Below are 27327 nucleotides of genomic sequence, written 5' to 3'. Positions count from 1 at the left end.
GGCAGGAGAGGGGAGGATGTAGTGGATTAGGAGGGAGTTGAGGAGGTGGAGGAGGAAGATGAGGAGGAGGAGGAGGAGGGAGGAGAGGGAGGCAGGAGGGGGAGGCTGTCGTGGATAAGGAGGGAGCTGAGGAGGAGGAGGAGGGAGGAGAGGGAGGCAGGAGAGGGGAGGATGTAGTGGATTAGGAGGGAGCTGAGGAGGAGGAGGAGGAGGAGGAGGGAGGAGAGGGAGGCAGGAGGGGGAGGCCGTAGTGGATAAGGAGGGAGCTGAGGAGGAGGGAGGAGAGGGAGGCAGGAGAGGGGAGGATGTCGTGGATTAGGAGGGATCTGAGGAGGAGGAGGAGGAGGAGGAGGAGGGAGGAGAGGGAGGCAGGAGAGGGGAGGATGTAGTGGATTAGGAGGGAGTCGAGGAGGAGGGAGGAGAGAGAGGCAGGAGAGGGGAGGCTGTCGTGGATTAGGAGGGAGCTGAGGAGGAGGGAGGAGAGGGAGGCAGGAGAGGGGAGGCTGTCGTGGATTAGGAGGGAGTCGAGGAGGAGGAAGATGAGGATGAGGTTGTAGTTGGGGGGCGGGGGGCGGGGGGGGCGGCGGCTGCCCCCATCCCGGCGGCCCGGGGCCCGGCCCGGCCCGGGATTGGGCGAGCGGCGACCAATGCGGGAGCGGGGGGTGCGGGGGGTGCGGGGGGTGCGGGGGGCCCGGCCCCGCCCCGCCCCGCCCCGCCTCGCCGCAGCCTCCACAGCAGCGGCGGCCCCGGCCCGTCCGGCTGGCCCCCGGCCATGGAGAAGGCGGGCTGCAGGTAATGCCCCCCGGGCGGGGGCGGGCCGGCAGCGGGGACCCGGGAAGGGGGCTCCTCGGGGCCATCCCAGCCTTGCCCCTGCCCCCTAGGAACTTTTCCCCCTCTCCCTCCTCCCCGTCCGTCCCGCCCTCGCCTCCTCCCCATCCCCTTCCCCGGTTCATCGGGATCTCCCCCGCCGAAGCATCCTCCCCTTGGCCGAGTTCCTCGGGATCTCCTCCGCCCGGAACCATCCTCCCCATCCGCCGCCGAGTTCCTCGGGATCTCCCCCCCACCCCACCCCGGGAAAACCATCCTCCCCGTCGCCGAGGTCATCGGGATCTTCTCCCCAAAACCCCGGAACGTCCGACGGGGGCGCGTTATTGACCTGGCGGAAGCGAGGGAAATAGGTATTGCGGGGCCCTCATTGGGTTCCGGAGTGGGGCGTTTATTTATTTTGGGTTTTTAATTCTCTTTTTGAGCGTTTCGAGCATCTGTCTCGGTCGTGTGGTACCCAGGCCGGCGCCACCGACCCGGTGTGTGTGTGTGTGTGTGTGATGCTCTTGCCCTCTAGTGTTTTTCCAGACTGCTCGCGGTTTGGTGGCTGATAGCGATCCTTAGGATTGCCCCCAGAAGACCGTAATTCGGGGGTGCTGATGCCCCGCAAGTCGATTTTTTTAAAAATCCCAGCCCTCCGCTGTCCGATAGTCCTGCTTTGGGCTCCGGGCATCTTTGGCGGAACCGCTCAGGTCCCCGGCCGCGTCTCCTCCTTAGCCCGGGTAAGCCACGGTTTGTCTTTTGGAAAATGATGGGGAGGGGTTTGTTTTAAGACCGAGATGGGAATTTGGAAACTTCTCTGAGCCCGTTATCGGGCGGGGATTGTCTCTCTCCGTTGCCGGATTGTACATTCCGAGTGCTTAGTACAGAGTGAGCGCTCAGTAAATACTATCGAATGAATGAATGAAAAGGAACGTGAAGGGGGGGGGGGAGGGAGAAATGGCACGCCTTCTTCTTCTTCTTCTTCTTCTTCTTCTTCTTCTTCTTCTTCTTCTTCTTCTTCTTCTTCTTCTTCTTCTTCTTCTTCTTCTTCCCAGTCAACTTGAGACAGACTCCCAGACTTGGTTCATCGGGTAAAATGAATTTAGTAATGCAGAAGTGCCCAGAAAGTACTTTTTTTGGCACGTAAAATCTTTCTAGGCATTCTAAGATCTCTCTTTCTCTCAATATGACTTTCGATGCATTATATTTGCAATAAATACATCGCGCTGGTAGTATTCTCTGATCTCTTTGCTCTACAGCAAGGAGGTGAGGTGCCAGCTGGCAACGGACGAATCTGACCCCCCGTTTCTCAAAGAGGAATCTAAAGAAACTCCCTGTGGTAGCTCTTGCTCGTTTTTAAGTGCTTTGCAGAATCGGTGAATCTTAATACCGGACTGGCCGCGAATGACAGAGTAGATTAGAATGAAGAGAACGGTTTCGGATAGAACCGACTCATACTCTAGAAGACATGCGTCGAAAATGTCTCGAGCGTTTCTTCGGATACTGGGTTATGTACTTGGGTTTGCAGTTTTAATGGCTTCGCTTGTCAGGTGTCGTGGAACTGTAGCGTCCCGAGGAGAGGAAGGGATGGGAGGGAGCTTTCCGCTAGACGTTCTAAACTGCTCCTTCTCTCTTGATACATTTAAGGCAGATTCTTGAATCTTGCGATCGAGGCTGGGGCCGAGCGTTTTGGAGAAATGCATCTTTTTCCTTGGGACTTAAAAAAAAATGGCCATGCGCATCCCCTGAAACAAGTACGGACACTGACTGAGAGGCGTTTATCTTCCATTCAACTCGCTGTGGGTGCTGTGATTTGAGAAGGGAGAGCCAAAATTCCAGATTATTAAAATCGTTTGAACAAGAGCCAGGAAAAGGACGAATCTATTTCAATTTCTGTGATGTCATAGGACACTAATATTTTGATCGTTTTCCTTAATATTTTCGGTAAAGCGGCAGTCTCCTACAGATATTGAGCAAAGCATATGTTGAAGATAGCTCACACATGAGTGAACCGCTCTCGCAAGACTGCCTGCCTAGGGTTGGTAAAACCTGATGTTGGCACGATTTTTAAAAAGGAAAATCTGTTCTTTCTGTAAAGGTTTATCTTTTTATGACTTAAAAAAAAAAAAGATAAAGCCCCATCTTGACATATTGCTGGCAAATTCAAAGAAGTGATCTGGGAAATGTTTAAAGGCTTGCTTGAAAGGTAGGAGGATGCTGCTGCTGCCGCTGCTTCAAACAGATGGTATTTAGTGTAGGGTTTTTTCTGTCTTGATTTTCCTGTTGAATGGATGTTTCTGGTGATCTAGGTCTTGGATCTTCATTTATGAACCTAGACGTGGCATCATTTTAAAACAGCTCCGCATCACAGAGAAAAAAACTGATTATAAAATGTATCATTGAGGATGCCTTCTTATGTTATGGCTTTCTCGGGCTCTTGTGGAGTTTCAGCGGCACTTCATCCTTGCCCGTCTTTTTTCTTTTTTTTTTTTTTTTTCCCATTTGAGGTGACATATGTTCAAGTGGAAAATGTTAAGAGAACGGGCACATTCTAACTTTCCTATTTGTACGTGATTTAAAGAATCTTCCAAACGCTTGGAAATGCTTGTCTCCATCTGCAAGCTAGCGCATAAAATTCTAATGGAAAACAATTGGAAAAGAGCATATATTTCTAGCTGTGGTCCTTTGAAATAAGACCACGTCTAATATATCGATATCCGAGGGTTTAACGCCTAAGCGCGTCCTATTATCTGGGGTAGCCGTATACTTCTAGCCTCCCCAGGATCATTAGAGAAAATGATTTCATATTTGAATCATCTATTTACAGTGAACAGTTTAGATTGCAAAGATCATGCCTCGGGAGACCAATCCGTCTAGTGTTGATCTAAACCTCCTGAAGTTACTTGTTTTCCTGGTCTTTCATAGATTCCCAGAGAAAACAATAAGCATGAGGACAGTTGAGGTCTATTAGAAATAATTTTCCAACAGAACTTGGTCTCCATTACCAACGAGGTGAAAAAAAAAATTTAATTGAGATCCTAAAACTTTTGATGGGTCTAAAGTAGAGGTACTTCAATTTTCTTTGACCTCACTTCATGATAATAACAGGACTATACCCCTAGAATAAAGAAAGAAATAATTTATTCTATTGTACGTTGGAGAGTCTTCCAACTCACACTAATGAGGTTTAGGCAATCTGGAACTGCAGTCCATTTTTATTTCTGTCCTTTCCCCAAGTTCCACCGCTGCATTGGAGACAGCGGCTCCTCTCTCTTAGATTCTGCTTATCGGGAAAGAAGGTCGACGGTGGTAGATATTTGCTGGGATGGTGCTTGTGTTGACGCAGTCGGAGAAAATTATTCTGTTGTGCATGGCTGCTGCTGGGTTTGCAGCCCAGAGGTCCATAATAGAGCTGTGAAGCAGGGTAGAGCCAAGAAGAGTGATCCTATAGTATCGGTCAGCCCACGATGCTCATCCGGCCTAACTTTCTTACAGGTACTAGGAGGGCCGACGTACAGTTGATGCAGAGAGGCCTTCTACTGAAAGCTATACAGCTGGATGAGCCTGTCCAGAGCACTCGGGACAGTTTTCTTACCCACCCAATTGTAAGCTTTGACGTCACAGACAAAATCCAGATAGGGGGAAGGGAAGACATGTTGCTAGCATTCTGCTAGAGTCCAGAGGAATCGCCAAGTCAACCCCGAGTGGTTATCTGCTCTATCGACCGATGGAGGAAAAATATAAGTTTTCTCCTCTGTCCGACTGACATTTCATTGTTTCGCAGTCTCTGAGCCTGGACTTGATTGCAAGGTTTTTAGAACAGTGCTTTGCACAGAGTGAGCACTTAACAAATACCATCATTATTATTATTACCACATCAGTCGATGTCTCATCTGTCCCAGTAGCGTGTGTTGAATAAATATATGGCTCAGTAACTGAAGGGTGCTTCTTTGTCATTACTATTCTGATGAAAGGTAACAAAATTTAATCCTTTGCAAATATGACTTTTGTGCTCCAGGTATTTTTTTCCAACTTCACCCATTCGACAAGCTTTCTAAAACTCTTTCCTCTGTCTTTGTGGAATGTATTAAAACACTCCCTGTGGTCAGGGAATGTGTCTACCAACTCTGTTGTACTCTCCCAAATGCTTAGTAAAGTGCTCTACATACAATAAATACCCAATAGATACAATTGATTGATCGATGAAAGAGCTTCCATTTACATTAAGGCTACTGTGACTCTCCTTTTCCCAGGAAGAGACAGGTTTGGTCCTCTAGATTGCAAGGTCACTGTGGGCAAAGACGCTATCTACCAACTCTGTTATATTGGTACTCTCCCAAGCTCTTAATACAGTTGTCTGTGCACAGTGAGTGCTCAACATATGGCTGAATGATTTTTTATGAGAGCTGACACCTTGAACCAATTTAGTTATGAATTTATATCAGGATAATTGAAAACTCATTTGTCACAGAAACTATTATGCGCTTCTTTGACAACTGTAAAGTATCTAGCACAAGTTCTGGCCAAGGACAAGCATCTGCCGTGTTTCAGTCAATCGATCGATCAGATTTATTGAGTGCTTACTGTGCGCAGAGCACTGTACTAAGGGCTTGGGAAAGTATGCCATAACAAAGTTGGTAGATACGTTCCCTGCCCACAGTGATCTTGTAGTCTGGAGGGGAATTACAGACATTAAGAAAAATAAAATTCTAGAAATGCACACAAGTGCTGTGGGGCTGAGGGAGGAGTGAAGAAAGGGTGCAAATCCAAATGTAGTTTCCATAAGAAGGGTCTAAGACTTTTACTCTGAGGGCAGGGAATATATTGCTTCTTCTGTACTTCCCAAGTGCAGTGCAATACAGCGCAACACATCAAACATGTTCCCAAATGATACTGCTAGTCTCTTAAATCTTGGGTTGTCAGGAAATACAGGTGTGTTTGTAGGGCACTATTGATGGTAAATCCTAGCTACACTGTAGATGTGGCTGAAATGATATAGTCAGTACACTTGCAAATGTCCTCTGCAGTGCTGTTGATTTGACAGTTGAATTGCTGAGTAATAATTTTGATACTTCTCAAGGAAAGCCGTCCTTTTCCTGATTGCAAGCCTCTGTTGCCTCTCAGGGGCAACCGAGCTGCATCATTTGAGCTCTATCTCAGCCAGAAGGGCAGGAAAGTGTCTCATTCGACCCTCTGTGTTCTCTCACCCCAGAGCAGACGTATGAAAGGACAATCCTGATATTTGGCAAATCCAGATCGTCAAATGTACTTTCTTCCATGAGTAGAGGACTGTTCTAAATTCTTGGGAGAGTGCAGTGTAACAGAGTTGGTGAGCCACATTCCTCGCCCATAACGAGCTTACAGTAAATAAATAGGAAATCCCCCAGAGGCAGGAATAAATACTTTGGATGAAGTCCAGCAAAGGGACATTCTGGTTATGTGAGACTTTTTGGCAATAGATTGGCTCGGTATTGTTTCCCACCAGCTTTGCAGAGAAAAGTCAGCGTTGGATAGAGGTGACCCCTTAATGATTACCCTGGGCATTGGATAATCCACTGAGGACCCAAATACAAAGCCCTTAGCAGGATGTTTGCCTGCTGCAATTCGTATTCAGGGCTGCAGGCAGGCAGTGATGTGCTTAGTACAGTGCTCCGCACATAGTAAGCGCTCAATAAATACTATTGAATGCTTAGTCCCAGTTGACAGCACCATGAAATGTTCCACACTTAGGAACCTGAGTGCTTAATACAGTGCTCTGCACACAGTAAATGTTCCATAAATACCATTGATTTGATTCCTCGGTCAGACCGCTGGATGCTTCTCGCTTCTACTCTAGATGTAGAGACCGGCACCCTTGCAAAAGCTAAAACATGTGTCGCTGTTATTCCTTTTTCCTCACGATGCCATTTTCTCCTATCCTGCTTTTCCCCCAGAGTTTCCGGCCCTACTCCTTTCTTTTCCAAGATCCTCTTTGGTATTTAACTCCCCGCTCTTCCTTAAGAATTCTGATACCGATTAAATGTTTCCTATATGCCACAGCTTATGCACTAGTTCCCCTCCTCACTATCTCCACCTTCATTTCCTGTTACTCTCATTGATTACAAATCATCTTCCTCTCTTCTCTGCTAAAACACTTATTGAGCCCTTACACTGTGTAAGCCTGGTAGAGGATGTAGGGGGATTTACTCAATCAGTGGTATTTATTGAACTCTTGCTGCGTTTTAGAACACTGAACTAAGCACTTGCGAGAGTGCCATAAGATGGAGTTGGTACATAGGCTCCTTGCCCTCAAGGAGCTTACAATCACCCATTCCCTTAACCCGGAGTCTCCCAAAACCAAAGTGGAAGGAGGGAGGGAGGGAGGGAGGACAGGCAGACAGGTCGATGGGGAAAATTGTTCAAAATTCAGAACTTCAAAGTAAGTAATAGAAGCTAAGAAAAATGGAGCATGAGCACTGAATTGTCACCATTCTATAATACTTGGCATTTAGGTACGGCCAACTTAGATGCTCCAGGCTTTTTGAGGAAATCTCAAGCCAAACTATCAAAAATATTGTGACCAGTGATATCATTGCTGGATCTTTCAGGTCTTATCCTGATTTGCTTACAGGGTCAAAAGATGCCTGAGTGCAGACTTTAAGAATTGTTTTTTGGTTTTTTATTTTATTTTAATTGCTTGGGCCAATATATATATATACATATATATAGATATATATATACACAAATGTAGAATTGAGGTCACGTTCTGAAGACTAGCATCATTTTGAGAGGTTAACTCCCAGCCTCTTAGCGTGACTCCTTCCGCTCATTGGTAATGCTTGTTTAAGCACAGTGGGCCAAATCCCGTCTTCAGGGATATGCACTGTTTTTGCCCTTTGGATTTCACGGGAAATTGTGCATTCTACTTGGAGAGAGAAATCTGACCCAGTGAATTTAAACGGCAGGAGCCGAAACTAAGTAACTATGTTGCGCTCCCAGTATGCTTTGTGGACATTGTGGCAGAACCAAATGCTCCCCTCAGATCCAGATGATCACAGATAGAAATCTCTGGGCCTTGCCTTTCGCATCTGACATGGGGAAGGAAAATGTGAAACGCTACAATCTGAAATCCCAAATGTTTTACTACACGGATGTCCCGTCTGAAACATTCCACCGGGATAAACAAGACAAGCTAGAAATGAAAGCAGGCATAACCCAGAGTATTATTCATTAGCTTGTTTAGAGAAAACCTAAGAATCCAAGTACATTTTGGCCTTCTTAATGAAATGAACCTCTTTAATGTGACGTAACTAAGATAATCATACGTGCTCTGTGGGAGATCAATAGAATGTCTCAATATATCTAAAAGTGAGCTTCCTCTCCTCCACCTAACTGTCTCATCACAGTTATCACCACCCCAATGCTATCTTCTTAGTTTCTCAAACCTACCTGAAACCTCGACGTTATCCTTGGCTCTTCCCCCTTTCAGCCTCCGCTTCAGTCTGTTGCTTAATGCCGTCAGTTTCTTCTTCACCACATTTCCAGGACTGAACGTTTCCTCTCCATCCAAACAACCACTGTGCCGTCCAGGCTTTTGTTTTTATCTGGCTTGGCTACTCCCTCACTCTCCTCACTTGGCTTTCTCTTCTCCAGTTAATATTTCATTCTGCTGCCTGGATAAGTTTTCTAAAATATTCTGTATATGTTTCCCTTCTCCTCAAATCTTCAATAGTTACTATTTCTTGTCATGAAAAAAATCCAGACTGTTGGCTTTAAATCACCGACAGTTCTCCCCCTCCCAGTACACCCCAGATCACAATCTTCATTTCTCTCCAACTGACTCCCTGTGCCTCTCCTTTGTCTCTTTCAGTGCTGAGCTCTTGCTCATGCCTTTCCGCCTTTCCTGAACTCCTAGACCTTCTGAAGTAGCATCACCCCAAGGATGCCTTTGCTGGAACTTCCTGTTGAGATTCAGAGAGTCCTCTTTGGCAACGAGTTTCTGGCCACACATATTCATCATTACAGCAGCTCTGTGTGCTTGGTGAACGCCAACAACCACCCGTAGCCCTTATGGACATATCTCACCCACCCTACCTTTCCTTTCTCCTGTCTGTAAATATTTTTTTTTCTTTCTCCCTCACAAGACTGTAAACACTTTGAGAGCGGGGATCATGTGAATCATCGTCTCCCAAGTTCTTTGTACAGTGTTCTACGTTGTTCTTTGTACAGCAGTGTGACTGGGGGCAAGTCACTTAACTTCTCTGGGCCTCAGTTCCCTCATCTGTAAAATGGGGATTAACTGGGAGCCTCATGTGGGACAGCCTGATTACCCTGTATCTCCCCCAGCGCTTAGAACAGTGCCCTGCATATAGTAAGCGCTTAACAAATACCAACGTTATTATTATTATTACGTTCTGCCTACAAGCACTCAACGAATTCTACTGATCAATTCCCAGAAACCTGGTCCACCAAGGAGAGCGGAGGCAAACCTGCCTGTGGAGCATCTCCAATGAGTTGAAGGACCGGTCTTTCGGGGTCGACTGTCGGGGTGTCAGCTTGCTCATTCGGCAGGCCGTGGGGGTGGGGGTGGGACTCAGAGGTTGTAGTTGACAAGGGCTGTTCTTTCCTCCCTCCGGCCCAAGATCCTTACCGTCTATTAGCAGCTTTTTCTTCCCTCTCCGGTAGTTCCTCTCTGACCACCGGGGCGGAATACATTTTAGACGTAGGAGTAGAACATTTAAAAATGTGTTTTCCTTTCAGACTCCACTTCCTGTGAACTTTGAAGACAGACGGATGTGCGGCAATGGTGACATAAGCTGCTAATACGGCCGGAACGAGTTGCCGAGGAACTCTCTTTATGCTGCTGCCGCCCAGAGCGGCCTGGTGCGAATTTAAAGCATGAGTTTTATCATGAAACTTCGTAGACACTTTCAAAGGATAGTTATCCTGCTCGCCACTTTTTGTATGGTGAGCATTGTTATTTCAGCTTACTACTTGTACCGTGACTACAAACAGGAAAATGAACTGTCTGAGACGTCTTTGGAGATGGATTGTGGAGAGCTTCAGCTGCTACCATACAAAGCGATGGAGCCCAAGACCGGGAAGCCTTTTGATCCCTTGAGGACGGACCCCGTGATACTGGTGTTTGTGGAGAGTCAGTATTCGCCCCTTGGCCAAGACATCATCATGATACTGGAATCTAGCACTTTCCGGTATCACATAGAGATCGTGTCCGGAAAAGGGGATCTTCCAGCCCTAATAGACAAGAATAAGGGCAAATACGTCCTCATCATATACGAGAATATTTTGAAGTACGTGAACATGGACTCCTGGAATCGCAGCCTTCTCGATAAATACTGCGTTGAGTATAGTGTGGGGATCATCGGATTTCACAAGGCCGGTGAGAACAGCGTGCAGGGTTTCCAGCCAAAGGGCTTCCCATTTCCCGTCCACGGCAACCTTGCAGTTAAAGATGGTTGTATTAACCCCTATTCCCCACTGCTCCGTGTGACCAAGTCTTCTAAACTCGACAAAGGACCTCTGCCCGGAAGTGACTGGACAGTTTTCCCCATTAACCATTCCTCCTATCAACCTGTGATATTTGCCAAAGTAAAGACCCCAGAAAATCTGTCCCCTCCCATCTCCAAAGGGGCTCTCCACGCCACCGTAGTCCATGACCTGGGACTTCACGATAGGATTCAGAGAGTCCTCTTTGGCAACAACCTGAACTTCTGGCTACACAAGCTCATCTTCATTGATGCCGTCTCCTTCCTGTCGGGGAAGAAGCTCACTCTGTCCCTGGACAGGTACATCCTTGTGGACATCGATGACATCTTCGTCGGGAAGGAAGGAACGAGGATGAATGTCAGGGATGTTAAGGTATGTGCGTCCGCCTCATTCCTCTCGCCGCGTGATGCGTCTTACCCTTTCACAGGTCCTCACTGGCAGTTGGGTCAGATGGGGTCCAGTCAGGTTGGATTTCACACCGAGTTATGATTATTCCAAGATAACATCATATCCTAACCTGAATCTCTTCACAGAAACTCTCCACGTAGGTTTCTCCTCTGGACCATACAGTTATTTATGGGGCTAAACACTGATCTGGAGGTGGGATGATTGTTGTACTGAAGAAAAAATGCAAATGCAAACTGGAGACCATTAAACTAGCAACTGGAAGGCATTTCTGAAGCGTCAGAACAGCAATCAGTAGTCTACACTGAGTGTCAGCTGTAAGTGGAGCCCGGTACCAAATCCTTGAGCACCTCAGTTGACTTCCGGACCTTTTTTTCTTTGAGTGCTGCTTGAGTGATAATGGAAGTGTGCATAAATATGTCTGTGTACATGGGAGAATGTTACTCTGAGTCCTCTGAGATTGAACACATTATCTCTAAGGCCCAGAAAATCACTGTCTCTACTTTTTAAAGGATTATGTTGTCTCTGCCCAGTGCTTAACACAGTGGTGGGCACTTAGTAAGCACTTAACAGAAAACACAAGTATTATTAGATGAAAATATTCAATGAACCAACTTAAGGGTAATAATCATAACTGTGGTATTTGTCGTGTGCCAATAATCCTAACTGCGTGTTGTGTGCCAAGCACTTTACTAAGCGCTGGAGTAGATACAGGACTCAGTCCCTGTCCGATTTGGGGCTCATGAGACGAGGAAACTGAGGCACAGGAAGTTGTGACTTGCCCAAGGTCACCACAACAGACAAGCGGCAGAACTGGGATTAGAACCCAGGTCTTATGATTCCTAGCCCTTTGCTCTTTCCACTAGCCCATGCTGCTTCTCAATTTGCAATCAAGTAGCTGCTTTAAATCTGAATTCAGGTAGCCGCTGACGCAGCCCTTGGTTATCAGGGTACGCAACGTGATAATGATGTCGTGGACGCCCTACTGCATCCAGAGCACCCGAACCTAAATGTTTCTCCCGGGGGACTTCCAAAATCCCTCCGCACACTCACATTTGCCCCACAGCCTCCAAAATCCACACCCACTTGCCCCTCCAAAATCTCTGTTCGTACAGATGCTGCTTCTGATCCATGGAACTGAGGAGGAAGAAGGACTTTGGAAGCTGAAAATAAAAATCAGATCATAAAAGTACCCAGTGCCATATCCATCCACGGCATCAAGTGCCCTGCCCTGGGGGGCATTTGGTCGTGCGTGGGCATGTCAGTAGAGAGACTTATGGAAGTGTCTGCATCTGCCGTGTCACTCTGACTTCTCAAAACTCTATCCACTGCACTATCTAGCCCCTGCCCAGGACTTTCCCAGGCAGCCCTGAGTTTACCCAGCTGACCCCAACAAGGCCATAGATTCCTCAATCCGGTCCTGGTCCGATAGTTGCCGTGAACAGCTGGTTATTTCCCTTGGCTGAAAGATGTAATATAAAACTGACTTATGCTTGGCTGTGGTTTTTTTTAAATTCTAAATACTGCACTCCCCCCCCCCCCCGGTGCGCCATATTTTGCTTGCTCATACGACTAAGGGGTTGAGTAGAGAGGGTTATGAGCAAAGTTATTTTTATCGCAAACAACTATGGCCTTTTGGGAACATGTGTAGGACCAAATCAGATGGCAAAAGAACACCTTGCGATATGGAATTTTTTTTCCCTAAACATTAAACACCTGTCAGACATTAGTGATACTCATTACCCTAGTTAAGTATGCTAAGAATAGCAAAGCGCGAGTCCGTAAAGACTAAAGAAGAAGAAATAGGATACTATAATATTGCAAAATCTCAGATTTTTAGAAAGTTAATTTACAACCGTATTAAATAGGGCCCCTAATATCTAAACATATACTTGAAACTAAAATATTTCTGCTCATTTAAGTCCAAAAATAAATACAGTAGCCAATCGCCTAAGGTATTTAAGTAATTCACATTCTGAAGTGAATTCTGGGGATGTTACATCATTTGGATAATTTGAATGTATTAGTTACAGCCTAAATGTACCAATATTAAATCATGCTGTAAATATATGCCTGAAATTACCACCCTATTGGTTACTTAAATTTGATGCCTTAAATTTTCCAAACATATCTGTATGAAAAACGGGAGAAAAAAATAATGTCATAATGGTTTGAGGATCTGTCTTTTTCTACTACAACTGAACGCTATCGAAAATAGTAACGGTGCAAATCCTAGCGAATATGCCTGTTGGATGCTTATTTGAGTTTGTGTAGAAACATTATGCAAACCAAAGCATGAGCATCAAGCTCAATTCTGTTCCCCAAAGGGGAGGATGGATTATTTTAAGTGCATGAATGAGAGAGGAGAATTCACTAGTTCTCTTGCCCTGAGCACAAGGGGCCTGGACAGAATCCTCCCAGAGATGGCTTAAGATGTCACCAAGTACCGTTTGTGGGTGGGCTTGGGTAACGATGCTGGCAGCGGGATTGCTATTGCTCTGCTTCTGTTCCCTTGATGGCTTGACTTTCAGGAAGCAGGTTGGGCAAGACAGGAGCAGCAGCTCTTCAGGAGTGATTTTTCTTCCTCCTCCCTGGAGGCAAGTAGAAGCTTTTATGGCCTCAGGAGCAGAGAATAAGGGACCGGTCAGAGGAGAGTTCTTGTCCCCTCTGGTCAGCTGGTGAGCTTTGTAACACCTTCGGGTTTTTAGGGTGAGGGAATAAGACTCAGCGTCCCTTGTGGAACTCTTGTTGCAGTATTTCTCTTTGCTCAGGAAAGCCTCATAAATGCAAACATCAGCTATAAAAGAGACTAAGAAAGGGTGAAACACTTTCTGAATTGCATGCCTTTTGAAAATTCCTACTCTTTCTCCACCATATAAAAGTTAGAATGGGTACCTTGTGGTCATTTGGTTTGGAAATCATTTCTTAGATGACAGATTTAGTTGCATCTCAAAGACAGCAAAATACTCGGAGAAATACTTGCCCACCAGGCCTTTTTTTCTTAATGGTGTTTGTTAAGCACTTACTATGTACTAGGTACTTTTCTAAGTGCTGGTGTAGATACAGAGTAGGTAGATACAGAGTAATCAGGTTGGGCACAGTCCATGTCTCATAAAGTGGTCACAATCTTAATCTGATTTTACAGATGAGGTAACTGAAGCACAGAGATGTTAAGTGTTTCGCCCAAGGTCACATAGTCACATAGCTGGAAAATGGCAGAGCTGGAATTAGAATCTAGGTCTTTCTGACTCCCAGGCTTGTGCTCTATCCACTAAGCCGCCCCGCTTCTCTGGACTTCAGTGCTCTCGTAAATCATGTAAGAGTCTCGATAATATTATTATTTTGCCATGAACTCTATTTTGAGCCCATTATCAAAAGATTTCAAATGACAGGTATTTTTTTTTTATGATTCTATTAGTGCTTGGAAACACTGAAGCACGGAAATGTTAGTGAGTTGAGCCAGGTCAGTCACTCACAGAATCAATAATGAATATCCTCTAGCCTCTTAATTGTAATCACTAGCCATTGCTTTCACTCATAATTCTTCTTTAAGGGAAATTTGTGGGGATTTTTTTGTTTGTTTTTAAGATAGAAGCACTGTTATTAAAGTCCAGCAGTCAAATAATGAGCTGAAAGACTCATGAGCTGCTGGCCAGGGTTTTACAAGGTACATTTATAATAATAATAATAGCAATAGTCATCGTGGACAGGGAATGTATCTACTAACCCTCTTATACTGTACTCTCCCAAGCACTTAGTACGGTGCTCTGCACAGAGTAAGAGCTTAAATATGATAGATTGTGGCATTTTAGTGCTTATTATGTGCAAAGCACTAGGGTAGCTACAAGTTAATCGGGTTATACACAATCTCTGTCCCACATGTGACTTACAGTTTAACTATTATACACTAAGATTAAGTATTAATACATTCCTCTAAAGTGTGGGTATATTATGGGACATGTTGCCCAATAGACTTGGATGTAAATGTTTCTGTTCCTGACATATCGACTACAGTAATAATAATAACTGTGGTATTGAATGCTTACTATGTGCCGGACACTGTATTAAGCGCTGGGGTGGATACAAGCAAATCAGGTTGGACACGGTCCCTGTCCCAGATGGAGCTCACAATCCTAATCCCCATTTTACAAATGAGATCAGTGGGACACAGAGAAGTGAAGTTATTGCCCAAGGTCAGACAGCAGGCAAGTGGCTGAGGGAGATTAGAACCCAGGTCCTTCTGACTCCCAGGCCCGTGCTCCACCCAGCCAGGCAAATGACGCTGTAGATCCCTCCCCAGTGGGCCTTCCCTGCTACTATTTCTAGGGACTCTCTTGATCCTTGTATGCCCCCAAATGCCCTCCTCCACCCAACCCATCAATCTACACGTGGCGCCCTCTACCCGACCCACCGATCAAGGGGACTCGCATGGATCCCGCTTGAGCCAAATGCCGCCCCTGCCATTCCCAATAGAAACAGGGCAGGAAAATAAGAGGGGACTTATGACAAGATTCTCACGTTCCGACCCAGTGTCCTTACACCAAGGTCCTTGCCTGGTTCAGGACGGAGCCATAATTTTTCTGGCCTCTCTATTAGCTCGGGTCCAAGATCTGCCCTGTACGGCCTTCTGTCCTCCCTGTTAACTTCCTGCAGCTTCTGAAGAGGCAGCATTTCCTCACCAAGCGGTCCCTCCCTCCTTATCTCTCTGGGCAGGGCAGAAGTGGAGGGGGAGATACAGCCTAGCAGGGTGGTGGTTCATGAATGATAAGCAGGGATTGATGGGGTAGTGGCTTCTCTCACTGTGATCAAAGGAGGGCCAGGAGAAAGAGCTCCCTCCCTTTTTTTTAATGGTCTCTGTTAAGTGCTTACTGTGTGCTAGATATTGCACTAAGCGCTGGGGTAGATATAAGCTAATCAGGTTGGACACAATCCATGTACCACGCGGGGCTCAGAGTCTTAATCCGCAAATTACAGATGAGGTAACTGAGGCACAGAAGTGAGGTGACTTGCCCAAGGTCACAGAGCAGACAGGGGGTGGAGCCAGGATTAGAAGCCAGTTCCTTTTGACTTCCAGGCCCGTGCTCTATCCGCTAGACCACGCTGCTTCCTTTCCTGCCCAACCTGGGATACCTCCCTCCCGAGCTCTTGCTGAAGTGGAAAAATCATCATGCAAGTCACTGATGGAAAAGTGGTGAGGCAGAGAAGAGGAAAGGGGAGAAAAGGGAGAGGGTGGGTCCTGTCTTTCTTTCAGCAAACGGGCATATCACTGGGCGGGGCTCATGGATCGATCGATCGTATTTATTAAGCATTTACTGTGTGTAGAGCACTGTATTAAGCTCTTGGGAGAGTACAATTTAACAGCTGTTAGACACGTTCCGTGCCCGCAGCAAGTTTACAGTCTAGACAGGGAAACAGACATTAGTATAAATAAATGAATTATGCATATGTACATAAGTGTTGTGGGGCTGAGGGAGAGGTGAATAAAGGGAATAAATCCAAACGCAAGGGAGGAGCATGAGGAAGTGGGAGAAGAGAAAAAGAAGGTTTAGTCAGGGAGGGATCCTTAGTCAGGGATCCTGAGCTGCGTCAGCAATACGTGCGTGCCGCATCTTCGGATTTCTCATCTTGTGACTGCTCAGAACTGGGTCTGTGCCTGTACTCTGTGGGCTAGCTTGAAAAAATAAATAAACCTAAGGTGCAAGGTGTGGGTCTTTTTACTGCCTAGCCCATTTCAGTGTAGAAATCACCCTTGACACCTTATTCATAACCATAAAGGCTTATTACGCTTTTATATAAAGGGGTCATCCACAACTATGTAGACTCCCCTCACCACAGGTTGTGTTCAGATCCCACCCAACCTGTCGAGGGTCTCGCACCTGCAGGGACCCATAGGAATGCCCTGCATTTATAAAAGAGACTTCCAGCGGTAACACAGAGTTAAGCACACCTGTCTAGGAAAACGGTCTCGGCAGCTAACTGCACAGGGCTGATAGAAAAGCACTAAATGGCAAAGCAGTCAGAAGAGGAGAAAGTACGAGAGGATCACTATCTAACAAGGGAAAACTGAGAATTGCTGCTAGAGGGAAACCGAGAGCATCTTAATGCACCAGTAGGGCAACCTTAAGAGTAATGAACTCCTTTTGGATGAAATTAAATCCAACTGAAGAACGTAAGATGTTCTGGGGAAAGGGGACGGTTTGACCTTGGATTAGGTTCTGATCACCGAGTTCCAAGCTCCAGTATAACAGATAGCACGCTGCTCATCACCTCTCGGGAGGAGGAATGAGAGAATAGTTGGGAAGGACTCTGAGTTCCTTCATTATATTTAAGGTCATAAGTAAGGGGTGGGGGGGGGGCGGATATTAAGACCTTGACTTAAACTTCCTTATGAGGACCTACTGCTGAGAGGACACATGAAGACCTTTCTGTTCCGAGGCCATAGACACATCTGGATTTCCGAGGAAGTCCCAAAAGAATAGTACAGTGGATTTGAGCGCCACTCTCATCAACGGTCTACAAATTGGGTGAGGGAAAGGCAGGGGTTGCATCTGGAATAGCTGCAAGTAAATTAGGTTGGACCCAGTCCCTGTCCTGCATGGTGCTCACAGTTTAAGCAGAGGGAGAACAGGAGAAGTGAGGCCCAGAGAAGTTGTCACTTGCCCAAGGTCACATAGTAAGCATTTGGCAGAGTCAGGATTAGAACCCGGGTCCTCTGACTCCCAGACCCATTCTCTTTCCGCTAGACCACGCTGCTTCTCATTGCCTTTGGAATGCTGCCCCTGATTTCTGAATTTATCATCCCTTTCTCTTCCTTTCCCTTCAACTGAATTACTTGATAGCGACATGGGGGACAGTGGAGTTGGAGTGAAACAAGTTTTGCTGCTGTTCTCGCTGACCAGTTCATCATCGGTATGTACTGAGAATCGCCCGAGGGCTGATCAATCGGTGGTATTTATTGAGCCCTTACTGTGTGTGGAGCACTATGCTACGTGCTTGGGAGAATGCAACAGAGTTGGTAGACATGTTCCCTGTCCACTAGGAGCTTACATTATAAAAGGGAAGAGAGACTTGATGCTCATCGTATTATGGCGCTGAGGGGTGGTGACTATCAAGTGCTTAAAGGGTAGAAATTCAAGTGCACAGGTGATGCAGAAGGGAGAGAGGGTAGGGGAGACGAAGGCTTAGTCAGAGAAGGCCTCCGGAGGGAGATGTGATTTTAATGAGGCTTTAGAGATAGGGAGAACAGTGCTCTGTCGGATATGAACGGGGAGGGAGATCCAGGCCAGAGGGTGGATGTGGGCAAGGAGTTGGCGGTGAGATAAATTGTTGGCGGTGAGATAAATTCATTAATTCATTCAATAGTATTTATTGAGCGCTTACTATGTGCAGAGCACTGTACTAAGCGCTGGAACGTGCAATTCGGCAACAGATAGACAATCCCTGCCCATTGACGGGCTTACAGTCTAATCGGGGGAGACAGACAAAAACAATAGCAATAAATAGAATCGAGGGGATGTACCTCTCATTACCAAAATAGATAGGGTAATAGGGTAAATAAATGAGATCAAGAGACGCTGGAGCAGCAAATCCCACAGGCTGGGTGGTGATAGGAAATCAGCAAGGTAAGATAGGAGGGGGCGAGCTGATCGAGGATTCCAGAAGTGGAGCACACATTCCCTGCCCTCTAATGAATGACCTTTCCTAATTTAATGATTATGGAAGACTCTCCCATTTGTGGGGAGAGAGGTCCCTTAGAAATTAAAGATGGTCCTGAATTTCACCAGAGAGAGTGAATTCACAGTGGCCAAACGGAGAGACATCTGTTTTTCTTTCTCAGACACAGGGTTACTCAAGGATGACATTAGAAGATTTTTACTGGGGGTGAGGGAAGGATCCAGGATGTATCCCAACTTTCTAAGGGAGTCCCCATATTCCATAAATGAGATGGGCATAGATAACGGCATCCGCTGCAACTTGAAATTTTGCCATCACCATCACTCTCTGTGAGAATCACCTCAGTGACCAATAACTAATCAGAATCCAGGCTTTTTAATAGGGGATCAGTAAGCATAACCCCTCTAGATGGATACTGTCCTCCCTGTACTTTATTTTGTTTTCCCTTTCTGATAGAAATAAAATCAATGACTTAGAACACCATTGCAGGCTTAATGGTTTGAACATAAGACTGGGGATGTCTAAACGTAATTTAGATTGTATTTCTTTTAACACTGTGGTTCTTTTAGCTTTTGTGTCTAGCAGAGAAAGATTAGAATCCCGTGACCTTGTTGTGCCATATTTTTGTTTGTGCTCTCTTTTTACTTTGGTGTCTAAAAATCCAGGCCAGATGTAAGTCTTTTTAAAGGACTGCTAATTAAAGCATATTTGTACAACACCTAAAACTGTATTTACCAGGATCTAAGGCACACCTAATAAAATGAATTAAGGATTAGAAGTGGAAAAAATAAAATTCCCAAACACTCTTTTGGCTCTAAATCCTTCATTTAGAGCCCTGGTGTGTCTTCTGCAGTCTTGGAGGCAGGGCAGCAGGGAAGAAAGGGACTCCACCCCTGGGCTCCCAAAGCAATGAAAAATAACCTCATTCCCAACTCAGACCTGCAAATTAATTTAATCTTCTATTTTTTTTTCCTTGGAGGGTAGAAGAATACAACCACAAGCTCTCCTTCCTTTATTGATGAGCATTAAAAATGTATTAGGAAAAAGGTTGTAAATTTGTTTGGAGGGAGTTTGCCCTTGAGTCATAATGTTGATGGAGGAAAATTGGTTTCTCCGGGATTATATAAATGCCTCTCCTCTCTCCAAGGGGAGGGTCCCTTTGGAATCTATAGTTGGCCAGACTTTCCCTTTTAATAAACTGTTATGAAACTAACTATTCTTGGCTTTATCTATATACTACTTGAACCTGCAAACAGAGGCCTAATACTTCAGAGAAAATACTCAATAAGCAAAATCTCCAAGCCCTTAGTTTTGTAAAGGAAACTTTTGAATCCTATTTATTCTTTCACCTCAAATGAGTTTAGCATTTATAGCTCATCAAAAGTATCTGCTGTCATGACCTCACGAGACAGGGAAGAGATTTACATTTATTAAATCACAGTGAGTGGCGGTCACCCTCTAAAGCAAAAGTCTATTTTATTAGGAATAGATAATATTCATAAAGCTGTTTTAGGTACCCCATAAATATACATGATTTAATGATTATCGTACTATTACTTCAGTTCCTTTTATAAAAGGAATATATATGCCCAGTTTATAGCTGTTACACAGTTTGGTGCATTTACTTAATCTGTATCTACACTCCACTTTTGTAGTTTCATGGAGTGATTTTACTATGCTTCTCACTGCCCTGCTTAGAATAATAAGTACAAAGTTCAAGAGCCAAGTCGTAGAAACATTAACTGTTTAGAGTAAATTAACTCCCTGACATAAAAAGCTCATTATTGTGCAAACTTCTAAAGGACGGTGTGCATCGTGAAACAGTGGATAGGTATACCATTTAAATCTCAGTTATAGCATAATTGAAAACCACATCATGCAAATGAATAAACATATTTTACTCACATTTTCGAACCTGAGTTGCTTGGTGTTGTTTTAACCTTGGTAATGGACCGCGGAAGCCAAGGATGTGAGTTTATTTGAATGTGCTCTTGATGTAACTTTTCCTCCAAGCATTTAGTTACTTGAATTTCCCTTACTTCATGAGAGTGATTAATGGATTGTCCCCTTTGTGTAAGTGGGGGCATAGGCCAAAGTCCTAGAGGGAGAGAAGATAGGAAAAATCCCTCTCTGATTCAGTGTCATGTCGGTCCTTTCACTGGGCAAATGATATTGGCAATGGATCCTGTTGGGAATTCCTGGGAGATTTAATTGAACATACCCGATAGACGGTAACAAATTGTTCTCAGCAAATAAGAGTCGATGAGGGCAGAACAAGTGAATACAATTTAATATCATTATTTGCAACTAGGAGTTTAAGAAAACCAGAAGAAATCCAGAACTTCAAAGAAACTAAGCAAATAAAACTATAAATGAGTCCCAAACCCCAAGTATCGAGAAGGAATGTGGCCTGGTGGAAAGAGTACAGGCCTGGGAGTCAGGGGACCTGGGTTCTAACCTGCTGTGTGTCCTTGGGCAAGTCTCTTAACTTCTCTATGCCTCAGTTACCACCTCTGTAAAATGGAGATTAAATCCTACTCACTCCTGAGGCTGTGAGCCCCATGTGGGACAGGAACTACGGCCTGGAACTCCCTCCCCTTCGTAACCAGCAGACCACAACATACCCCATCTACAGAGCCTTACTAAAGTCCTGGCTCCTCTAAGAGACCTTCCCTGACTAACTCTCACTTCCCTAATCCGAGACCCCACTTATGTCTGTACCACGTAATCACTTTGATATTCATCCCTCCCTCATCTCACTGCACTTAGGAACATATCCATCTGTAATTTATTTTAACGACTGCCTCCCACTCTAGTCCTTAAGGTCCTCATGGGCATAGATCGTGGCGGCCAACTCTATTACACTGTTCTCTGCCAAGCACTTAGCACAGTGCTCTGCATCTAGTAGGTTCTCAATAAATGCCATTTATGGATTGATCTTTCCTGTAGGCCTGCCCACCATTTTCAGTGTTTTAATCTTGCATTTTAAGCGTGTTAAGGTGTTTTTCTCCCCTCTTTGGATTATTTATCTCCATGTCCCTTGGATTTCCCGATTTGGCTTCTGGTCTACCATCCGGTCCTCTTGGTTACGTCTTTCTCCTCGTTAGTACTTCTACTGGAGGAGTAGCAGAGAGTGCTATGCTAATTCTTTTCTTTCCCCCTTTCTATTTTAGGGCTTTCTCCTCCTCCTCTTCCCCTGCTCCCCTCCTCACCCCACCTCTCTACTTGGGTGTGATTTCCTCTAATTCTAAATTCTAATTTACTCGACTTTCCCATGCGTAGGCTCCATAAGCCTTTCCCTGCATCCCATTGTATGCATTTAGCAATCTCGACAGAGTATTGGTCAGGATAATAGCTAAAGTGGCATCACTCTAGAGCGGCATCTCAAAAAACCCATCTCTGGTAGAGAAATGGGGAAGGGTAGGAGGATGAAGTAGATGGAGGAATAAGAACATTAATAATAATGCTTATGGTACTTAAGTGCTTACTATGTGTTAAGCACTGTTGTAAGCGTTGGGGGAGCTTTATCAGTCTGGATATGGTCTCTGTCCCACAGGGGTCTCGAGGATTAAGTAGGAAAGAGAAAGGATATTCTCTCTGCCTGCTGAGGGGCCTTGAAAATAAACACCACCCTCTTTTTTTTTTTTTAATGATATTTGTTAAGCACTTACTATGTGCCCGGCACCGTACCAAGTGCTGGGGTAGGAACGATGTTGGACACGGTCCATGTCCCACAAAGGGCTCACATTCTTAATCCCCATTTACAGATGCGGCAACTGAAGCAGAGAGAAGGGAAGTAACTCACCCAAAGTCACACAGCAGACAAGTGGCAGAGCCGGGATTAGAATCCAGTCTTTCTGACTCCCAGGCCTGTGCTCTATCCACTAGACCAAGCTACTTGGGATTGGTTCTTGCGTGGATTGTCTATTGGAACAAATGAGGATAAGCGTCTCGATGCCGGCTCATAAAGTAGAACTGGTTTTCTCTATGAGGATGGGCAACTGCCTCAGTAAAAGAGTGTGAGGTTTACCGAAAAGCTACCTCAATCATTTAAGTAGACAGTTTATTATGCAGTCTATTGACAGGGTTGTTTTCAAATTATCAATTGACTTCAAAAGAATCTACTCATCAGACAGGTTATTAGATAAGCTGCCATCAGGGTAGATGGACTGTGGAATTTCTTCTCTTTTTTTTCCGGCCGGGAATTCAGGAAAATAACTTATTAAAGCTAACAAAATATCCCAAACTGGAAAAGATCTAAAAGTATTTTCAAGAGGAAGAAAGGGCTAATAGAATGAAAACTTAATGAACTTACCTTGGGGACAGTAGTTCATGTAAGAATCTTTTCAGCCTTAACCTAATTTGCTGATGTCCTAGGAACCGATCAGTTAAGGAAAAGCCGTTTTCCAATCAAAGAGATTAGTTCTTGCTTATCAGATCCATCCCACCACTCTGAGCCCCTGGGGCATTGCTGTCACTCTAAAGGGTTGATAAATGAGCAGATGGAGAGTGAAAGAGAGGATGCATTTCTCATAACGACTTGAGCGTCTCACATCCTTCCATCTAGGGTCTCCAGTATCCTCGCTGCTTTGCTAACTTCTCCATGACTAATTAGTGTTTAGCAGCCATTCCCAGAGAAGGCCCAGCTGCCTACTGCGTATTCAAAAGAGTCCGTTTCCTTGACCGGGCTTATATCGCTAATGGATGCCCGTGGCAGACCACTGATCGCCAAACCTCCAGAGAGAGTTCAAAGCCTCCTAAGGAGGGCCTGGAGATTGCCATATGCTCAGTGCGCTGTATTTAGAAACTCAGACATCCTCCACGCCGCTTCCTCGAGAACAAGGGAAAGCTTGGGGGCGTATTGTTTCCAAGGCATCAGTAGATTTCAGACTGGTCCTCCGTGGAGCAAAAGCAATACACGCAATAGAAAGGCGTTAGTGCTAAGAGATCTCAGAACCCAGTTGCTCTTGTCATCGGGGGGGTAGCGAGCCAGACTCTGTGCCCGGGAAGATTGTTAACCAGGAGATGCTAACTGTGCAGAAATGGGAATAAACCGGGAAAAGATGAGAACGGTTTCACTTTAAAGACTAAGGCCCTAATTTAGTCGTCACTTACACACATGTCAGTGTTTCATCCTATTACCCCATAGGTCTCATTGCTCTCTATTTCCCTAGCTAAGCTTTTCTCCACCTGTATTTGTGCTCCTCCACCAGCCCACAGCCCCACCGCCCCCAGTCCCTCTAAAAACATACTACTGGTCTTTGCTGGAATAGATACAAGTTAATTTGCAAGCTAATCTATGAGAAGCAGCGTGGCTCAGTGGAAAGAGCCCGGACTTGGGAGTCAGAGGTCATGGGTTCAAATGCCGGCTCCACCACTTGTCAGCTGTGTGACTGGGGGCAAGTCACTTCACGTCTCTGTGCCTCAGTGACCTCCTCTGTAAAATGGGAATTAAGATTGTGAGCCTCAGGTGGGACAACCTGATTCCCCCGTATCTACCCCAGCGCTTAGAACAGTGCTCTGCACATAGTAAGCGCTTAACAAATACCAACGTTATTATTATTAATCAGTTGGAACACAATCCATGTCTCACATGGGCTCACAATCTTAATCTTCATGTTACTGATGAGGTAACTGAGGCACACTGGAGTGAAATGACTTGCCCAAGGTCACACAGCAGACAAGTGGCAGAGCCGAAATTAAAACCCAGGTCCTTCAGATTCCCGGGCCCGTGTTCTACCCACTAGACCATGCTGCTTCTCTATTGTTGTACTATACTTTCCCATACACTTAGTATAGTGCTGTGCACACAGTAAGTGCTCAGTGAATGTGATTGAATGAATGAATGAATGGTCATACCCTATTTGAATTTTCCCCCATTAATAGATCATTTTTCCCAAACGATTAAGGCAATTGGAATTTCATTCCCATCTTTCCTAGATGCTAGCTAACTAAACCCCCAAACCTTTGTCTGTTACTTTGTCTGGACCTTTCCCATCTAAAGTGTGTCAACCTAACTGATTGATAATGGCGTGGAATGAAATCTTAAAGCATCACTGAATTTTAAGAAGATCACATATGTTCTGCATTGTCACCATGGCCTGAAACTTTTTTTGCAAACAGCAAATGCCTAACCGTTAGCTTTAAGGTTCTCCGTCGACTTCCTCGCTCTTACTTATATGCTTTCTTCGGCTCTGCCCTGGTTTACATCTTTTACTCCTTCAAAATGCTGTTCTATCTATATCTCCATTACCACGCCACTGTCTCCTGCTTTATGGAATGCCTTCCTCCTTCTAGTCCATCAGATTATGTCCTTCCCACGACACCTGCAAGGACACTAAATAGTCAACATCTCCAAGAAACATGCATTAATCCCCCAAGAGATAGGATGCTTAGTGGAAAGAACATGAGATGAGAAGTTAGGAGAATTGGGCTTGAGTCCCAGTTCTGTAATTTGCCTACTATGTGGCCTTGGGCAGGTCAGTTAAACTTTCTGGTCCTCGGTTTTTGCATCTGTATGATGAGGACTGAATTTTGGACCCGGGGTGGTACGGTGTCTCTGTCAGATCTCATTACCTTGTCTCTACTCCAAACTTTAGGGCGTAGCAATAAATACATAATTACTGTTAATGATGTCACTCTACCAGTGATTACTTTAGCACACATATGCATCATCTGTTTAATTGTTAACACTTTTTTTTAACGTTTGCATGATTGGTTAGTCAGTGGTATTTATGGACCACCTACTGAGTAACTAGCACTTGGGAAAGTTCAACGGAAGGAAAACAAATGTTCCCTCTGAATGAGGTGCTTACAGTGTAATGGGAGAGAAAGATTCAAACTATTTACAAATAGAGGGAGCATTTTTATATGCGGTTTTGCCAATTGTATATTTAACAACTTTCATATTTAGCCGTTTTCCACTAAACTGTGAGCTTCTTGGGGGGTAGGGCCTTTTTTTGGATACTTCATCATTATATTCACTTACTCTCTGTTATTTATTTTACTGTCTCTGTAGATTGTAAGCCCCTTAATAATCATCCTAATTGTAATTATGCATTCATTAAGCCCTGACTACGTGTCAAGTACTGTACTAGGCACTATAATAGCTACAAGACAATCAGGCTGGACACAGTCTCTATCCCACATGGGGCTCACGATCCAAGAAAGGAGTAAGATTTTATCCCCATTTACAGATGAGAAAACTGAGGCACACAGAAGTTAAGCCATTTGCCAAACATCTCACATCAGGTAAGCGGTGGAGCCAGAATTAGAACCCAGGTCCTCCGACTTCCAGGCTCATGGTCTTTTTCACTAGGCCACAATGCTTCCCCACATAGAGATCAAACTACCAACTCTATTATGTTATACTTTGTTGTATGTGGTATCCCACTCCTGGTAGTAATATTTAGAGAAGCAGCGTGGCTCAGTGAAAAGAGCCTGGGCTTGGGAGTCAGAGGTCATGGGTTTGAATCCCGGCTCTGCCACTTGTCAGCTGTGTGACTGTGGGCAAGTCACTTCACTTCTCTGTGCCTCAGTTCCCTCATCTTTAAAATGGGAATTAAGATTGTGAGCCTCACGTGGGACAACCTGATTAGCCTGTATCTCCCCCAGCGCTTAGAACGGTGCTCTGCACATAGTAAGCGCTTAAAAAATACCAACATTATTATTATTATTACTTTCCCAAACAGTTAGTACAGTGCACATACTTTGCACATACTAAGTGCTCAATAAATGTCCCATTGACTTTAAGTGATAAGGAGACATACAATACAGTGAATTAAGGTGGCAGTCCATGGCCCACAAAGACTTCCCGCTTCCTTTTTTCTTCCCAAGTGTCTCATTCAATGCTTTGGGCCCGGTAGACGCTCGGACAATATGAAAGAGTAGCACAGAAAGACCCGCTCCGGTCTTTTTGGGCAGTGGCTAGCGAGTGGAAAGCGATCTGCTACAAACTCATCCATGCTGGGCAGCAGTGGCATGGGAGAGAATCGAGGGCAGAGACTTGAGTTTACTACGCGGAAAGCAGCGATGGTAAACTACTTCCATGTTTTTACCAAGAAAACTCTATGGATACGCTACCAGAACAATTGCGGGCGGAGAGCGGGGCGTTCTGGGAGAGATGTGTCCGTGGTGTCGCTATGGGCCGGAAACGACTCGACGGCACGAGACAGTCAAAGCTTAGAAAGAGACCGAGTAGGTCTGGCAAGATTTGGTCTTCACGAAACTACGCTATTTGCTTCCTAAACCTGGTGTTGATCCTAAGGACAGAGCGTGGCTCCGAGAATCGGGAAAGGAGGGTTTCCATTCCAGGTTGGTCTCCAACTTACTGATGTTGGTGGAAACCACATGTGCTGGCGTAATGCGCTGCATCCCTGCCCACCTTTCCGCTTATGGCATTCTGAACCCAAGCTCTTCCACTCCCTTCTGCATCGCCCTGACTTGCTCCCTTTATTCACCCTCCCTCCCAGCCCCACCCCACTCTATATATCTGTAATTTATTTATATTAATGTCTGTCTTCCCCTCTAGATTGTAAGCTCGTTGTGAGCGGGGAATGTGTCGGTTGATTACTACATTGTATTGTCCCAAACGTTTCATACAATGCTCTGCATAGAGTAAGCACCCAGTGAATTCGATGGGCCGACTGACAGGAGCGGGACCAGTACCGGCAGGACGAGAGCGGGATAATGGTGTCCCCTCAAACCAATGGATCGTTCCATTTCCCTGTGCAGTTTCTCCATCCCGAAACCTCAGGACCGAACTCACCCATCATTCTCAACGGGAGAACCTCATCCCAAATCCTCGGCCTTTCTGGGGGTCTGCAAATAGGTCTGTTCTTGAATCTCCCCAGGTATCCATCTAACATCGCCCCAGCGTGGCCCTTTTTCTGCTTCTTAAAGACAAGTACAAGAAGTCCATTTTGAGAACACAGCGATTTCCAAGATATAATAGCT

General features: G+C 45.3%; 1 protein-coding gene across 3 annotated transcripts in view; it reads left to right on the top strand.

The window, feature by feature from the left end:
* The first annotated feature begins 728 nt into the window (after window positions 1-728).
* The window catches only part of LOC100077537 (bifunctional heparan sulfate N-deacetylase/N-sulfotransferase 3), a 126454-nt gene continuing 99855 nt past the window's right edge, over window positions 729-27327 (top strand). Inside the window, exons 1-2 of one of the 3 annotated variants that reach the window (XM_029076773.2) lie at window positions 729-792; window positions 9547-10665. In XM_029076773.2, coding sequence (XP_028932606.1) covers window positions 9685-10665 — 981 coding nt within the window. In that variant the 5' untranslated portion in view covers window positions 729-792; window positions 9547-9684. Of the gene's footprint in view, window positions 793-1092; window positions 1179-1409; window positions 1548-9546; window positions 10666-27327 lie in introns of those variants that run through there. The other 2 variants (XM_007670175.3, XM_029076772.2) reach the window with 2 other exon arrangements.

The sequence above is a fragment of the Ornithorhynchus anatinus genome, chromosome 12 (assembly GCF_004115215.2).
Source record: "Ornithorhynchus anatinus isolate Pmale09 chromosome 12, mOrnAna1.pri.v4, whole genome shotgun sequence".
Lineage (NCBI taxonomy): Eukaryota > Metazoa > Chordata > Mammalia > Monotremata > Ornithorhynchidae > Ornithorhynchus > Ornithorhynchus anatinus.
The sequence above is the reverse complement of the archived record's forward strand: the minus strand, read 5'-3'. Positions and strand labels throughout refer to the sequence as shown.